This window comes from Glandiceps talaboti, chromosome 22, assembly GCF_964340395.1.
Source record: "Glandiceps talaboti chromosome 22, keGlaTala1.1, whole genome shotgun sequence".
Taxonomy (NCBI): domain Eukaryota; kingdom Metazoa; phylum Hemichordata; class Enteropneusta; family Spengelidae; genus Glandiceps; species Glandiceps talaboti.
Window position 1 is genome coordinate 17,813,821 of NC_135570.1, and position 20,000 is coordinate 17,833,820.

Genomic DNA, 20,000 nt, shown 5'->3' on the forward strand with positions numbered 1-20,000 from the left:
AAGATTTACTGGCGCTAAAATCTGTTCCTCCATTGACCTGAACATGTGGAATTGTGCACAAACATAACCAATTTAGAACACTTTGAAATAATATGTGGCAAACACTGTGACTGAAAGTGCCTGACCCAGCCTGTGTCTAGATATTGGATATTCAATGTCCATGCTGTATATAGTTAGTCTAGTTCCTATATATTTTTGTACATCTAATGTATGATAACCACAATCATCTCCATTAGAAGTACCAAATTGATTTATGGTTGAGATCAATAGTTCAATGTAGGGTAAAAACTAAATTCTTTTAGTGTGGGGTGGGGATGAGAGGAGGTGTTTTATAATGAAATCTGTTTTGTACCCCAATACAAACAATTCTAAAAATGTCAGATTGAAAAATAGGGAAAAATGTGTTATGCATGGCATTAAAATACATTTATTGTGCCAATAAAAGAGCTATTTTTCCTCACTACATACTGGCTTTGTATTCATAGCACTACATAATACTACATTCTGATTTGAAATTGATTGTGCTGTGTGCAACAATTTTACCAATTTAGTTAGAAGGGGATGGGGAAGGGGTTCTGAGGCCTTACTAAAAGAATTAGGTTGTTCACCTACTGATCTCACCCCTAATGTGTTGGTTTATCATACATGTACAAACTGTTATTGTTACTTTGCATAGCTATAGTACGAACTACATGTCTTATCAAAAATTACTTTTCAGTGTTTGTGTTTCACTTCTTCTCTGATACCTGTGACCATCACCAAGTTTAAAACATGTTACCAGGCTACATGTGAAACCCCCTTTTCTCTTGCTATTGTTTTACACCATAAACTACCAAGAAAGAAATATATTCCAATGTGAACACAATATTAATCGGATTCTCTGAGAATATATATTATGTGAATGACGGATAAACAAAGTTATAAACACAGATTTGTTTGATGATGATCTAGTAAAGGGCTACTTACTGTAGCCAGGACTTCTATAGTACTGACACGGTGCAAAGTTATGAGAAAAAATAGATTTTACATCTCCCCTGGAATATCTAGTATCCACATTGAGTGACTGTATACTGCGAGTAACATTTTTTCAGCAGATCATAATATTACATTTCCTTGGTATTAGAATGTATTTATTTTCAAGGCTATCATGTTGCCAGCAATATACTGGACAACATAGCCAATAGTAAGTGAATTGAATTAGTAATCTAGTTTAGAAACTGCTGTAGTACAGAAAACATTTTTATGACATTTTTTAAGTTCTATTTTGAAACCAATGACATTTATCACATTTCATTATTCAAAACCTTTCAAAAATATTTTGGTTATTAAAAAATTAGCAGTGTGGTCAATGAATGGGGTGGGGGTGGGGGTTGGAGTTTTGAGTCAGTGCCAGTTAACAGGAAAAACAAGTGCCTTGAGGAGTGCAAACGTGTACATGTATGGAAAGCCGCAGTTGTGTTAAGTCTAAAGAAAACAATATATTGACTATATGATGTGAACATATCTTTATATGATGTAAACAATTCATTATATGATGCAAGTACATCATTATGTGTGACAGTTATTGACATGGGTTTACAAGTATATTAACTCCATTTATAATATTGTACTTGTAGCTGCATTAATCAATATTAATAGTTCACTCAATCTAAGAGATATCCTAGAACTTTTGGTTACTAAAACATGAATATTTTGTATGTCCGTGAACAGACAATCATACTTCTCATAGGGTTCCTATCTAAAGAACTTTATACATGTGAAACAATGGATTTTGGTTAACAATTTACCAGATACACTTCAAATTACTGAAAATGTAACATGTAAAATTAACTATGCAGTGTGCGGTATTATGCTGATTCTCTTTTGCAAGAACAAAAAGAGTGTTTCTTGTCAACAGATGGGGGGGGGGGTCATTGTGTTTTTTTTATTTGTCAGAGGGGGGTTGGATTGTTTTGTGGATGAATTGCAGGGGGGTCACTATTTTTAAGTACAACATTAAAAAAAATCACCGGCCCACCCCCGGCCGTAAAAACTGATCGCTCCCTAAGCATGTCTCTAGCACGTCAGAATGTTGTAAGCATGTCTCTATCTCGTCAGAATGATTTGGCACACAGCAAATATAGATATGTACATGGTTTAGAGCAAACAATTCTTGCTCCGTAAGTTTGTGATTTTCAACAAGTGGTAGATGTTTATGTAGATCAAATGACACAGTATATCAATTTATAAATTCAGTCAATGTCATAATGATGCATTCAGTCAATCACGTAATAATAATTAAGTATATGTGCGTTGTTGAACATTGTATTTCACATCGATCACGTGACATTGATAAATCTGTATTTTTAAAATTGTTATTGACTTTCAGGAAAAGAATGTGTATCGGTAATAGAAGATTGTGGTTGTAGAGGGGAATGCTATCGTGTATCACATATAGAATCCTATTATGAAATCACTTACGATAACACACTTAACAGGACTGTGGAAAAAGTAAAGGTATGTATACTGAACGTTTGACATGGGGAGGAGATGGGCAGGAAGAGGTAAAGGGAGAAACGGAGAAATAGAGAAAGAGAAAGGGACAGAGAAGGGCATAGTGAGAGGCAGAGAGAAGGAAATGATGACATAGACACACATACACACACACACACACACTAAAAAGGGCATGATACAGCTATATCACTACAATGTATAATATATAGCTGACGATAAACATTTGTTAGGTATATAGTTATATCACTACATTGTATATTACTGACTATATAACGTTTGTTAGGTATATAGCTATATCACTACATTGTATATTACTGACTATACAACGTTTGTTAGGTATATAGTTATATCACTACATTGTATATTACTGACTATATAACGTTTGTTAGGTATATATCTATATCACTACATTGTATAATATATAGCTGACTATACAACATTTGTTAGGTATATAGTTATATCACTACATTGTATATTACTGACTTTGCAACGTTTGTTAGGTATATAGTTATGTCACTACATTGTATATTACTGACTATACAACGTTTGTTAGGTATATAGTTATATCACTACATTGTATATTACTGACTATACAACGTTTGTTAGGTATATAATTATATCTGTATTCACTACATTGTATATTACTGACTATACAACGTTTGTTAGGTATATATCTATATCACTACATTGTATATTACTGGCTATACAACGTTTGTTAGGTATATAGCTATATCCGAGACTACATTGTATATTACTGACTATACAACGTTTGTTAGGAATATAGCTATATCACTACATTGTATATTACTGACTATACAACGTTTGTTAGGTATATATCTGTATCACTACATTGTATATAACTGACTATATAACGTTTGTTAGGTATATATCTATATCTATATCACTACATTGTATATTACTGACTATATAACGTTTGTTAGGTATATAGCTATATCACTACATTGTATATTACTGACTATACAACGTTCGTTAGATATATAGCTATATCACTACATTGTATATTACTGACTATACAACGTTTGTTAGGTATATAGCTATATCACTACATTGTATATTACTGACTATATAACGTTTGTTAGGTATATAATTATATCACTACATTGTATATTACTGACTATACAACGTTTATTAGGTATATAGCTATATCACTACATTGTATATTACTGACTATACAATGTTTGTAAAGTATATAGTTATATCACTACATTGTATATAACTGACTATATAACGTTTGTTAGGTATATATCTATATCACTACATTGTATATAACTGACTATATAACGTTTGTTAGGTATATATCTATATCTATATCACTACATTGTATATTACTGACTATACGTTTGTTACGTATATAGTTATAGCACTACATTGTATATTACTGACTATATAACGTTTGTTAGGTATATAGCTATATCACTACATTGTATATTACTGACTATATAACGTTTGTTAGGTATATATCTATATCTATATCACTACATTGTATATAACTGACTATACAATGTTTGTTAGGTATATAGTTATATCACTACATTGTATATTACTGACTATACAACGTTTGTTAGGTATATAGCTATATCACTACATTGTATATTACTGACTATATAATGTTTGTTAGGTACATATCTATATCACTACATCGTATATTACAGACTATACAACGTTTGTTAGGTATATATCTATATCTATATCACTACATTGTATATAACTGACTATATAACGTTTGTTAGGTATATATCTATATCTATATCACTATATTGTATATTACTGACTATACAATGTTTGTAAAGTATATAGTTATATCACTACATTGTATATTACTGACTATACAACGTTTGTTAGGTATATATCTATATCTATATCACTCCATTGTATATAACTGACTATACAATGTTTGTTAGGTATATAGTTATATCACTACATTGTATATTACTCACTATATAACGTTTGTTAGGTATATATCTATATATATATCACTACATTGTATATTACTGACTATATAACGTTTGTTAGGTATATAGTTATATCACTACATTGTATATAACTGACTATATAATGTTTGTTAGGTATATATCTATATCTATATCACTACATTGCATATTACTGACTATATAACGTTTGTTAGGTACATATCTATATCACTACATTGTATATTACTGACTATACAACGTTTGTTAGGTATATATCTATATCACTACATTGTATATAACTGACTATATAACGTTTGTTAGGTATATATCTATATCTATATCACTACATTGTATATTACTGACTATACAACGTTTGTTAGGTATATAGTTATATCACTACAATGTATATTACTGACTATTTAATGTTTGTTAGATATATAGCTATATCACTACATTGTATATTACTGACTATATAACGTTTGTTAGGTATATATCTATATCTATATCACTACATTGTATATTACTGACTATACAACGTTTGTTAGGTATATAGCTATATCACTACATTGTATATTACTGACTATATAACGTTTGTTAGGTATATAGTTATATCACTACATTGTATATAACTGACTATATAACGTTTGTTAGGTATATATCTATATCACTACATTGTATATAACTGACTATATAACGTTTGTTAGGTATATATCTATATCACTACATTGTATATAACTGACTATACAACGTTTGTTAGGTATATATCTATATCACTACATTGTATATAACTGACTATATAACGTTTGTTAGGTATATATCTATATCTATATCACTACATTGTATATTACTGACTATACAACGTTTGTTAGGTATATAGCTATATCACTACATTGTAAATTACTGACTATACAATGTTTGTAAAGTATATAGTTATATCACTACATTGTATATAACTGACTATATAATGTTTGTTATGTACATATCTATATCACTACATCGTATATAACTGACTATATAACGTTTGTTAGGTATATATCTATATCTATATCACTACATTGTATATAACTGACTATATAACGTTTGTTAGGTATATAGTTATATCACTACATTGTATATTACTGACTATATAACGTTTGTTAGGTATATATCTATATCTATAACACTACATTGTATATTACTGACTATACAACGTTTGTTAGGTATATAGTTATATCACTACATTGTATATTACTGACTTTGCAACGTTTGTTAGGTACATATCTATATCACTTCTTTGTATATTACTGACTTTACAACGTTTGTTAGGTATATAGTTATATCACTACATTGTACATTACTGGCTATATAACGTTTGTTAGGTATATATCTATATCTATATCACTACATTGTATATTACTGACTATACAATGTTTGTAAAGTATATAGTTATATCACTACATTGTATATTACTGACTATACAACGTTTGTTAGGTATATAGCTATATCAATACATTGTATATTACTGACTATATAACGTTTGTTAGGTATATAGTTATATCACTACATTGTATAGTACTGACTATATAACGTTTGTTAGGTATATATCTATATGTATATCACTACATTGTATATTACTGACTATATAACGTTTGTTAGGTATATATCTATATCACTACATTGTATACTACTGACTATATAACGTTTGTTAGGTATATATCTATATCTATATCACTACATTGTATATAACTGACTATACAATGTTTGTTAGGTATATAGCTATATCACTACATTGTATATTACTGACTATACAACGTTTGTTAGGTATATAGCTATATCAATACATTGTATATTACTGACTATATAACGTTTGTTAGGTATATATCTATATCTATATCACTACATTGTATATTACTGACTATATAACGTTTGTTAGGTATATATCTATATCTATATCACTACATTGTATATAACTGACTATATAACGTTTGTTAGGTATATAGTTATATCACTACATTGTATATTACTGACTATATAACGTTTGTTAGGTATATATCTATATCTATAACACTACATTGTATATTACTGACTATACAACGTTTGTTAGGTATATAGTTATATCACTACATTGTATATTACTGACTTTGCAACGTTTGTTAGGTACATATCTATATCACTTCTTTGTATATTACTGACTTTACAACGTTTGTTAGGTATATAGTTATATCACTACATTGTACATTACTGGCTATATAACGTTTGTTAGGTATATATCTATATCTATATCACTACATTGTATATTACTGACTATGCAATGTTTGTAAAGTATATAGTTATATCACTACATTGTATATTACTGACTATACAACGTTTGTTAGGTATATAGCTATATCAATACATTGTATATTACTGACTATATAACGTTTGTTAGGTATATAGTTATATCACTACATTGTATAGTACTGACTATATAACGTTTGTTAGGTATATATCTATATCTATATCACTACATTGTATATTACTGAATATACAACGTTTGTTAGGTATATATCTATATCACTACATTGTATATTACTGACTATATAACGTTTGTTAGGTATATATCTATATCTATATCACTACATTGTATATAACTGACTATACAATGTTTGTTAGGTATATAGCTATATCACTACATTGTATATTACTGACTATACAACGTTTGTTAGGTATATAGTTATATCTATAACACTACATTGTATATTACTGACTATACAACGTTTGTTAGGTATATATCTATATCACTACATTGTATATTACTGACTATATAACGTTTGTTAGGTATATAGCTATATCACTACATTGTATATTACTGACTATATAACGTTTGTTAGGTATATATCTATATCTATATCACTACATTGTATATTACTGACTATATAACGTTTGTTAGGTATATATCTATATCTATATCACTACATTGTATATTACTGACTATACAACGTTTGTTAGGTACATAGTTATATCACTACATTGTATATTACTGACTATATAACGTTTGTTAGGTATATATCTATATCTATATCACTACATTGTATATTACTGACTATATAACGTTTGTTAGGTATATATCTATATCTATATCACTACATTGTATATTACTGACTATATAACGTTTGTTAGGTATATATCTATATCTATATCACTACATTGTATATAACTGACTATATAACGTTTGTTAGGTATATATCTATATCACTACATTGTATATTACTGACTATATAACGTTTGTTAGGTATATAGCTATATCACTACATTGTATATTACTGACTATACAACGTTTGTTAGGTATATATCTATATCACTACATTGTATATTACTGACTATATAACGTTTGTTAGGTATATATCTATATCTATATCACTACATTGTATATTACTGACTATATAACGTTTGTTAGGTATATATCTATATCTATATCACTACATTGTATATTACTGACTATACAACGTTTGTTAGGTATATAGTTATATCACTACATTGTATATTACTGACTATATAACGTTTGTTAGGTATATATCTATATCTATATCACTACATTGTATATTACTGACTATATAACGTTTGTTAGGTATATATCTATATCTATATCACTACATTGTATATTACTGACTATATAACGTTTGTTAGGTATATATCTATATCACTACATTGTATATTACTGACTATACAACGTTTGTTAGGTATATAGCTATATCACTACATTGTATATTACTGACTATATAACGTTTGTTAGGTATATATCTATATCACTACATTGTATATAACTGACTATATAACGTTTGTTAGGTATATATCTATATCACTACATTGTATATTACTGACTATACAACGTTTGTTAGGTAGGTATATATCTATATCACTACATTGTATATTACTGACTATACAACGTTTGTTAGGTAGGTATATATCTATATCACTACATTGTATATTACTGACTATATAACGTTTGTTAGGTACATAGCTATATCACTACATTGTATATTACTGACTATATAACGTTTGTTAGGTATATATCTATATCACTACATTGTATATTACTGACTATATAACGTTTGTTAGGTATATAGCTATATCACTACATTGTATATAACTGACTATATAACGTTTGTTAGGTATATATCTATATCTATATCACTACATTGTATATTACTGACTATACAATGTTTGTTAGGTATATATCTATATCACTACATTGTATATTACTGACTATACAACGTTTGTTAGGTATATAGCTATATCACTACATTGTATATAACTGACTATATAACGTTTGTTAGGTATATATCTATATCTATATCACTACATTGTATATTACTGACTATACAACATTTGTTAGGTATATAGCTATATCACTACATTGTATATAACTGACTATATAACGTTTGTTAGGTATATATCTATATCACTACATTGTACATTACTGACTATATAACGTTTGTTAGGTATATAGCTATATCACTACATTGTATATTACTGACTATACAACGTTTGTTAGGTATATATCTATATCACTACATTGTATATTACTGACTATATAACGTTTGTTAGGTATATATCTATATCTATATCACTACATTGTATATTACTGACTATATAACGTTTGTTAGGTATATATCTATATCACTACATTGTATATAACTGACTATACAACGTTTATTAGGTATATAGCTATATCACTACATTGTATATTACTGACTATATAACGTTTGTTAGGTATATATCTATATCACTATATTGTATATTACTGACTATATAACGTTTGTTAGGTATATATCTATATCACTACATTGTATATTACTGGCTATACAATGTTTGTTAGGTATATAGCTTGTTGTTTAATGAATAAAGGTTTGTTAGTGTAAGGTTTGTTTGTTTATAGATATTTATTTTTAATTTGGCATATTACATAAAGTATTATATTATAGATATTAAACATAGATATAAATAATAATGTCTTCACTCGGCAATATCTATTCATTCATTCATTCATTCATTCATTCATTCATTCATTCATGCATGCATTCATTCATTCATTCATTCATTCATTCATTCATTCATGCATTCATTTAGTGCCTTTTCTTGTATTTGTTAGGAAATAGACATCGGTCAGTGTGTTGGCACGTGTTCTAGTGGCACACACTTACGGTGTGTGATGAGGTAAGTTTGTCTGGTAAAGTCAATCAATACAATATATTTATCTATTTCAATATTATGATTTGTACATAGCTGACATATTGATAAGTATACATATAATACCAAAACTATAATCCAGCCATGCCTTCAGTCGGAAAGACTCATAGTTTGTTACCTGGTAAGACTTCTGTTTGTCCATTAACTTTGACATTTTCGAACAAATATCAAGTCTTCAAAAGAATCTAATGAAACAAATAAAAGCAGAGAAAAGGCTAAAGTTTTAGGTTTAGAGATGTTATACTGTGCTTTGTTTAATTGATAGAAGTGTTTTTGTAAATTACAATATGTAAGGGCATCTAAAGTTAGCCTTCAATATGTAAAGGCATCGAGCCCTGTCGCTGCCTGCTGTTTGTTTCTGAGTGGCTAAAGTCCTTGGGCAAGATTTGAACCACGACTGTGCCTCAGTCAACCCAGCTTTATAATTGAGGACCTGGTAGGATGTAGGTTGCAATGTGAAGGCTTTAATCCTATGCGCTGAAATGGCTGCTATGGATTATTTGCTCCCCGGGGAGTTGAGGGGGGGACTAAAGGGCCGTTGTGCCATTCTGATCCGAGCCAGGGGTAATAATTGTAAAACGCTTTGAGCACGGTGTGGGAAAGCGCTATATAATAACCAAACATTATTATTATTATTATTTTTATGTATGTAAGGGCATCTAAAGTTGGCCTTCAATATATAAGGGCATCTAAAGGTAGCCTTCAATATGTAAGGGCATCTAAAGGTCTACTAGCCTTCAATATGTAAGGGCATCTACAGTTAGCCTTCAATATGTAAGGGCATTAAAGGTAGCCTTCAATATGTAAGGGCATCTACAGTTAGCCTTCAATATGTAACGGCATCTAAAGGTAGCCTTCAATATGTAAGGGCATCTAAAGTTAGCTTTCAATATGTAAGGGCATCGAAAGGTAGCTTTCAATATGTAAGGGCATCTAAAGTTAGCTTTCAATATGTAACGGCATCTAAAGTTAGCCTTCAATATGTAAGGGCATCTAAAGTTAGCCTTCAATATGTAACGGCATCTAAAGTTAGCCTTCAATATGTAAGGGCATCTAAAGTTAGCTTTCAATATGTAACGGCATCTAAAGTTAGCCTTCAATATGTAAGGGCATCTAAAGTTAGCTTTCAATATGTAAGGGCATCGAAAGGTAGCCTTCAATATATAAGGGCATCTAAAGGTAGCCTTCAATATGTAAGGGCATCTAAAGTTAGCTTTCAATATGTAAGGGCATCTAAAGGTAGCCTTCAATATATAAGGGCATCTAAAGGTAGCCTTCAATATATAAGGGCATCTAAAGGTCTACTAGCCTTCAATATGTAAGGGCATGTAAAGGTAGCCTTCAAATTGTAAGGGCATTAAAGGTAGCCTTCAATATGTAACGGCATCTAAAGGTAGCCTTCAATATGTATAAGGGCATCTAAAGTTAGCCTTCAATATGTATAAGGGCATCTAAAGTTAGCCTTCAATATGTATAAGGGCATCTAAAGTTAGCCTTCAATATGTATAAGGGCATCTAAAGTTAGCCGTCAATATGTATAAGGGCATCTAAAGGTAGCCTTCAATATGTATAAGGGCATGTAAAGGTAGCCTTCAATATGTAACGGCATCTAAAGTTAGCCTTCAATATGTATAAGGGCATCTAAAGTTAGCCGTCAATATGTAAGGGCATGTAAAGGTAGCCTTCAATATATAAGGGCATCTAAAGTTAGCCGTCAATATGTATAAGGGCATCTAAAGGTAGCCTTCAATATGTATAAGGGCATCTAAAGTTAGCTTTCAATATGTAAGGGCATCTAAAGTTAGCCTTCAATATGTAAGGGCATCTAAAGTTAGCCTTCAATATGTAAGGGCATCTAAAGTTAGCCTTCAATATGTAACGGCATCTAAAGTTAGCCTTCAATATGTAAGGGCATTTAAGTTAGCTTTGAATATATAAGGGCATCTAACGGTAGCCTTCAATATGTAAGGGCATCTAAAGGTAGCCTTCAGTATGTAAGGGCATCTAAAGGTAGCTTTCAATATGTATAAGGGCATCTAAAGTTAGCTTTCAATATGTATAAGGGCATCTAAAGGTAGCCTTCAATATGTATAAGGGCATCTAAAGTTAGCCGTCAATATGTAAGGGCATTAAAGGTAGCCTTCAATATGTATAAGGGCATCTAAAGTTAGCTTTCAATATATAAGGGCATCTAAAGGGAGCCTTCAATATGTATAAGGGCATCTAAAGGGAGCCTTCAATATGTAAGGGCATCTAAAGGGAGCTTTCAATATATAAGGGCATCTAAAGGGAGCCTTCAATATGTATAAGGGCATCTAAAGGGAGCCTTCAATATGTATAAGGGCATCTAAAGGGAGCCTTCAATATGTAAGGGCATCTAAAGGTAGCCTTCAATATGTATAAGGGCATCTAAAGGGAGCCTTCAATATGTATAAGGGCATCTAAAGGGAGCCTTCAATATGTAAGGGCATCTAAAGGGAGCCTTCAATATGTATAAGGGCATCTAAAGGGAGCCTTCAATATGTATAAGGGCATGTAAAGGGAGCCTTCAATATATAAGGGCATCTAAAGGGAGCCTTCAATATGTATAAGGGCATCTAAAGGGAGCCTTCAATATGTAAGGGCATCTAAAGGGAGCTTTCAATATATAAGGGCATCTAAAGGGAGCCTTCAATATGTAAGGGCATCTAAAGGGAGCCTTCAATATATAAGGGCATCTAAAGGGAGCCTTCAATATGTAAGGGCATCTAAAGGGAGCTTTCAATATATAAGGGCATCTAAAGGTAGCTTTCAATATATAAGGGCATCTAAAGGTAGCCTTCAATATATAAGGGCATCTAAAGGTAGCCTTCAATATATAAGGGCATCTAAAGGGAGCCTTCAATATGTAAGGGCATCTAAAGGGAGCTTTCAATATATAAGGGCATCTAAAGGTAGCTTTCAATATATAAGGGCATCTAAAGGTAGCCTTCAATATGTATAAGGGCATCTAAAGTTAGCCTTCAGTATGTATAAGGGCATCTAAAGTTAGCCTTCAGTATGTATAAGGGCATCTAAAGGTAGCTTTCAATATATAAGGGCATCTAAAGGTAGCCTTCAATATGTATAAGGGCATCTAAAGGTAGCCTTCAATATGTATAAGGGCATCTAAAGGTAGCCTTCAATATGTATAAGGGCATCTAAAGGTAGCCTTCAATATGTAAGGGCATCTAAAGGGAGCTTTCAATATGTATAAGGGCATCTAAAGGTAGCCTTCAATATATAAGGGCATCTAAAGGGAGCTTTCAATATATAAGGGCATCTAAAGGTAGCTTTCAATATGTAAGGGCATCTAAAGGTAGCTTTCAGTATGTATAAGGGCATCTAAAGTTAGCCTTCAATATGTAAGGGCATCTAAAGGTAGCTTTCAATATATAAGGGCATCTAAAGTTAGCCTTCAATATGTATAAGGGCATCTAAAGGTAGCTTTCAATATGTAAGGGCATCTAAAGGTAGCTTTCAATATGTAAGGGCATCTAAAGTTAGCCTTCAATATGTAACGGCATCTAAAGTTAGCTTTCAATATGTATAAGGGCATCTAAAGTTAGCCTTCAATATGTAAGGGCATCTAAAGGTAGCTTTCAATATGTATAAGGGCATCTAAAGGTAGCTTTCAATATGTAAGGGCATCTAAAGGTAGCTTTCAATATGTAAGGGCATCTAAAGGTAGCTTTCAGTATGTATAAGGGCATCTACAGTTAGCCTTCAATATGTATAAGGGCATCTAAAGTTAGCCTTCAATATGTAAGGGCATCTAAAGGTAGCTTTCAATATATAAGGGCATCTACAGTTAGCCTTCAATATGTATAAGGGCATCTAAAGGTAGCCTTCAATATGTAAGGGCATCTAAAGGTAGCTTTCAGTATGTATAAGGGCATCTAAAGGTAGCTTTCAATATGTAAGGGCATCTAAAGGGAGCTTTCAATATGTAAGGGCATCTAAAGGTAGCCTTCAATATGTATAAGGGCATCTAAAGTTAGCCTTCAATATGTATAAGGGCATCTAAAGGTAGCTTTCAATATGTATAAGGGCATCTAAAGTTAGCCTTCAATATGTATAAGGGCATCTAAAGGTAGCCTTCAATATGTATAAGGGCATCTAAAGTTAGCCTTCAGTATGTATAAGGGCATCTAAAGTTAGCCGTCAATATGTAAGGGCATCTAAAGTTAGCCTTCAATATGTAACGGCATCTAAAGTTAGCCGTCAATATGTATAAGGGCATCTAAAGTTAGCCTTCAATATGTATAAGGGCATCTAAAGGTAGCTTTCAGTATGTATAAGGGCATCTAAAGGTAGCTTTCAATATGTAAGGGCATGTAAAGGGAGCTTTCAATATGTAAGGGCATCTAAAGGTAGCCTTCAATATGTATAAGGGCATCTAAAGGGAGCCTTCAATATGTATAAGGGCATCTAAAGGTAGCCTTCAATATGTAAGGGCATCTAAAGGTAGCCTTCAATATGTATAAGGGCATCTAAAGTTAGCCTTCAATATGTATAAGGGCATCTAAAGGTAGCCTTCAATATGTAAGGGCATCTAAAGGTAGCCTTCAATATATAAGGGCATCTAAAGGTAGCCTTCAATATATAAGGGCATCTAAAGGTAGCCTTCAATATGTAAGGGCATCTAAAGGTAGCCTTCAATATGTAAGGGCATCTAAAGGTAGCCTTCAATATATAAGGGCATCTAAAGGTAGCCTTCAATATATAAGGGCATCTAAAGTTAGCCTTCAATATGTATAACGGCATCTAAAGGTAGCCTTCAATATGTGACGGCATCTAAAGGGAGCTTTCAATATGTAAGGGCATCTAAAGGTAGCCGTCAAAGTTTTTGTTTAAACTCAAAAAAGCGTATCTTCTCTGGATTGAGAGAGACACATTTATACATTATTTATGTTTCAAAATCAACACAATGTCTAATCGTTGGTATTTTAAGAATTAGGAAATATAGTCTTGGTTGACTGATCGACAAAACAATACCTCAGTGACTGTTGCAGCTAGTGCGGGTTTAAATGGATCGTCCAAAGATCGGTAAAAACGAATAAATGTATCAATTGATGCAACTCATAGAATAAATTAACTTTGGAATAAAATTAAATGTCTTACTTGGTGAATGACATAGCAGAAGCTTGATACCGGGTGCTTGTCGTATTGTACTGCTGGTTTCAAGTTAAGCATTCAGTTTTATAGGTAAGCTGGTAACCCTACCCGTAGACTTGAATAACTATCGCTACTATTGTTACACTATTCAGCTATCCTAACTCACATTTTGGTATTTTTGAATTTTCGCTATTGTTTCCAAAATTAAAATGTCAGTTAGGATAGCGGAATAGTGTAGTAGCGATTGCCGTTCAAGTCTATAGGTAGGCTAATTTTTAGGTTAAAGTACCTTTAAGTTGCATACAATGTCAATGCCATTACAGGTAAACATCAAATAAAGCGAGGGTTCACATGTGCTTTGTGTTGTTGTCTTTTTCTCTAGATCACCATCAAATCCAGATATTTGTTTGATGTCGCTTGTTAAGAAGAACGTCTCTTGTTCCCCAAAGACCTATACCACTTATGAGTTCTTGTCTCGTGGGGGCGCTGTGAAGACGGCCCTGTCAGTGGATGAGTGTACGTGCAAGTAGCCTGACTTACACTCCCTACGTCGCTACGAACTGAGAACATCGATACTAGCTGCATGCTGTTATAACGTGTATTAAATCGATAAATTTCAGCTGGTAGAGCAAAGTAACTGACTAAGATAGACAGGTAACAGCCTTCTAAACTGAATCCATCACAATTTCTACGACGTCGCAGAGTTGCTAGAAATAACTATAGACAAGATGACTTGTAAAGATATTAAACTCTATTCTGTGCAGTTAGATAAACAAAAAAGAGGAATAAAATGATTTAGGAGATAGCGGAAACTATTTACTGGAACTTTATGAACCACACTGGAGACTTTCATTCCTGGACTATATATAAACGATATTCTGTCTATTCTTACAAGATTTGGTAAGATGTATGTTCCCCTCTTCTAAGCATACGTGAAATTGCCATGACTACAAACTGCTATGATCGGAGGGAGCTCTACGATGACGGCAAACTGCTATCAGAGGGGGCTCTACGGTGACGACAAACTGCTATAATCGGAGGGAGCTCTACGGTAACGATAAACTGCTAAGTGCTATCAGAGAGAGCTCTACGGTAACGATAAACTGCTATCAGAGGGGGCTCTACGGTAACGATAAACTGCTATCAGAGGGGGCTCTACGGTGACGACAAACTGCTAGCAGAGGGGTGTCTACGATGACGACAAACTGCGATCAGAGAGAGCTCTACGGTGACGACAAACTGGGAGCTCTACGGTGACGACAAATTGCTATCGGACTCGGAGGGAACTCTACAGTGGCGACAAACTGCTATCGGAGGGAGCTCTACGATCACTTGTATATATTTTCCATGTCATTCAAACTTTTGAAGTTTAAAGTATTGTTTTTATTGTAAAATATTAATAAAAGATGTGGTAACTAAATCTTTGAGAGTAGTGGTTTGTTTCGCCGTTTTACATTAAATTTTATATAAACAGTGATGAAGGATTGATTGGGAGTCAACTGAATGTAACAGGTTTTCAAGCTGATCACCCACGTTAGAAGTAGTCAAAGCGTCGATGTAGGTCGTTTGGTGAGTGAATAACAATATATTGTGTGCCAGGCAACCAATTACATTGAAGTATGTTTACTGTAAAACGTATACACTCTAATAAACTATTACTGTACCAGGTGTTTCGCGCCAAACGTTTTCGTTCACTGTAAAATTATTGTTTTTTAGTTATAGTCTGTTTAAGGTGCGCTGTCCACGATTATTTGGACAATTCTCGACACGTGCTTTTTTGCTCAGTAAAAATTGTTGACAAAAAAGAGACTATAGCCCTCAGGTAAAAGTTGACATTGGCATTGAGAAGTTGTCCTATTGTGTTTAGAGGATTGTAGCATGTGAACTATTAAAGCATCGTAGCCTGGAATGCCTTGCCAAACGTGCCGCCAACATAGTCAAATAAACACCATGTGTGTCTACCTTTGAAGTGATATTGTATTGGTACGTACATACAGGTGTCAGTCCTTTACTTGACTACGGCTAGTTTTCTATTCTGACACTAGAACATTGCCAGGCGTGTGTCATCTGTTTTCCCAGGGATTAAAGACAACATACAATCATTGCAGGTACTAGGTGTAGTCATATCCACTATGGCCAAGCTTACATGTGTAACACATATAGAGGTCGGTAACCTTGAGTTGATATCAACTTGAGTACACCCCCAAGATAGCAGGGGTTGTACCTTTTACTGCGATGTGAACAATTCGGTAAAACAACGGAGAAATAACTGTATGACGGTCGATCAAACGAATTCACAATTGGAAAACGTTTAATACTGCCATGTTGTGATGAAAGCAATAGTTATATCTGAACATATCGAAATATGTTCAGAGGAATTTTACATTATTTTAATATTCAAAATGTCGAAAAGTACTCCTCATTGATATTCGCTAACGATTTTTTTGAATAAATGTTTCAACAAGTGAAATTGTGTTCACATTTTAAAGAAGAAATTCTAGGAAAATATTTTGAAAAAACAAGAATTGTGATAAGGCAAGTATCATAAGCTTAAGCTTGCAAAATTGACATGTCGCGTGACAAGGCTTATAGTCACAACAGTTTACAGAAATTTGAAAATTATTATGCAACTACGGATGTTAGAAATTTTATGAACACAGTGTTAAATTGTTTATTATGTCACGTGACGGTCAGGAGACTGGTTGACATTAGGTTCACTGTCATAAACCGCACAGTAATTGATTTGATGTTCAAGAATTACTTAATTGGAAATTGCTTGCCTATCGCCATGTAAGGCTTATTATTGGCGACTTATTGTTCCACGACGTATCAAGTGAAGTGAACAATTGCATGTTGTGTTTTCGTTGGATATCCATGTGGAACCCAAAATAGCAGTGAAAATACAACTTTAATTACTGTGATTTCTAACACCAACGATGCAATTATTTTTTGATGGAAGAGAAAAATCCAAAACACTTGAATGAAGTGTTTGCTTCTCTATCTCACTTCACTTGTCAGTGATTTGCATAAAAGATAACGACAAACTATCGATGGGACAAGATGATAGTTACGCAAAGTAAACCACTAGTTATTGGTTATTTAAGAAGTTTATTTAAGAAAACTGACAATGCATATTATCTCGAAGATTTGACAAATTTCGACATACTTTTCTGGTTGATTTTTCAATGTCATCTAAATAATGCAAATAGCTCTTCTTAAATGTGATCCCAGTCTGTTTATCAGATTGTGTTCATTTGAAGTATCCATGACGTCATGACTCTGGATCTATCTGACAATACCTAGCTAGAATGAGACACAATTCCTGTCAAATATCAAATCATTTCAAACAGTTCAGTTATTCTAAAATTCTGTAATTCTCGTCACATATGGTCGTCACCGAAACCAAATACCAAAAACATGCATTTTAAATTCTGCTAACTAAAGTGATTTCTTATATTTGAGTGATTTGAATACAACAACAAAACATGTTACCATAGAAACAAAAATACCGTCACTGACAAACCGTGCTATACCTGGGGAATATTGATTTGGAAAATCAGGATCATGTATTCGTTCTCGCGTAATTTCATCAAACATAGTGAGTTAATACATGGGATCCATAATGCAATAAAGAGAGCTTAACAAAATATCATTAAAACATTATTGAAAACTTAAAGAAGTATACACAGGTGTTTATTTTATTTTTGTCATACAACAAGATAATGACAATCTCCTACACGGTGTGGATACTTGTAAGATGTGGTGACAATCTCCTACACGGTGTGGATACTTGTAAGATGGTGACAATCTCCTACACGGTGTGGATACTTGTAAGATGGTGACAATCTCCTACACGGTGTGGATACTTGTAAGATGGTGACAATCTCCTACACGGTGTGGATACTTGTAAGGTGGTGACAATCTCCTATACGGTGTGGATACTTGTAAGGTGGTGATAATCTCCTACACGGTGTGGATACTTGTAAGATGGTGATAATCTCCTACACGGTGTGGATACTTGTAAGATGGTGATAATCTCATACATGGTGTGGATACTTGTAAGATGGTGACAATCTCCTACACGGTGTGGATACTTGTAAGATGGTGACAATCTTCTACACGGTGTGGATACTTGTAAGATGGTGACAATCTCCTACACGGTGTGGATACTTGTAAGATGGTGATAATCTCCTACACGGTGTGGATACTTGTAAGATGGTGACAATCTCCTACACGGTGTGGATACTTGTAAGATGGTGATAATCTCATACATGGTGTGGATACTTGTAAGATGGTGACAATCTCCTACATGGTGTGGATGTTATGAATATCTCACCGTGACTTCACTTATCGCCTTTTGTTTCAATGAAGTGAGAAAGTTGTTTTAAAAAAGAGTCGACGTCCCAATTGGACTCGAACATTAAATTAGAGTTTAATTTTATTAGACATTTCGATGGCGATCCTTGTTCAGGAATCTGAAAAAATTAGTGAGTTGTGAATAAAAATCCAAAACCCCCAAACAAACAAAACAAACAAACAAACAAACAAACAAAACAAACATTAAATACATTAAAACATAATCCAAATGTGAATGCTGACATTAAAATTACTAAGAGGACAATGGAAACAAATGTGAAAAAATCCTAAAGTAAAAGGTGACCCTCCCCAATCCTATTTTCTAAAATATGGCCCTCCGCGTGAGCCGATTTGTGAAAATTGACCCCTAACCCCCCCCCCCCCCCTAAATACAAATACACCCTTGCTTGGATGAACACTTGGATTTGTGGTATCACTGAATCGGGCCACCCAGTTTCTCAATAAAATGATGTCATTGGAAACTATTATATTAAATTAGCCTTTGACTTGAAATCACAGCACGCGTATTGTATTTGGAATTTGCGATTCGAAAACTTATTTCAAGACTTGAATTAAGTGCAAACTGAGCGTTATACTCGTAAAAGGTACAACCGAACTTTTTAAAGAAGCCAATGCCCCAATGCTGACCGAGAGTACATTGACTTTAGTAGAATTCCCTATAAATCAATCAACCCAAGCTGGCCATAACCCAGTGAGTCATTGGATTGGATAAACTGTCATGGCAATCAACCCAAGCTGGCCATAACCCAGTGAGTCATTGGATTGGATAAACTGTCATGGCAATCAACCCAAGCTGGCCATAACCCAGTGAGTCATTGGATTGGATAAACTGTCATGGCAATCAACCCAAGCTGG

At 33.0% G+C, this 20,000-nt stretch overlaps 1 protein-coding gene across 1 annotated transcript in view; it reads left to right on the forward strand.

The window, feature by feature from the left end:
* LOC144452097 (uncharacterized) overlaps positions 1-15,298 on the forward strand; it is a 22,963-nt gene extending 7,665 nt beyond the window's left edge. Inside the window, exons 6-8 of the mRNA XM_078143109.1 lie at positions 2,369-2,496; positions 9,535-9,599; positions 15,151-15,298. Of these exons, the coding sequence (XP_077999235.1) occupies positions 2,369-2,496; positions 9,535-9,599; positions 15,151-15,298 (341 nt within the window). The remainder of the gene's footprint in view (positions 1-2,368; positions 2,497-9,534; positions 9,600-15,150) is intronic.
* Positions 15,299-20,000: the final 4,702 nt, after the last annotated feature.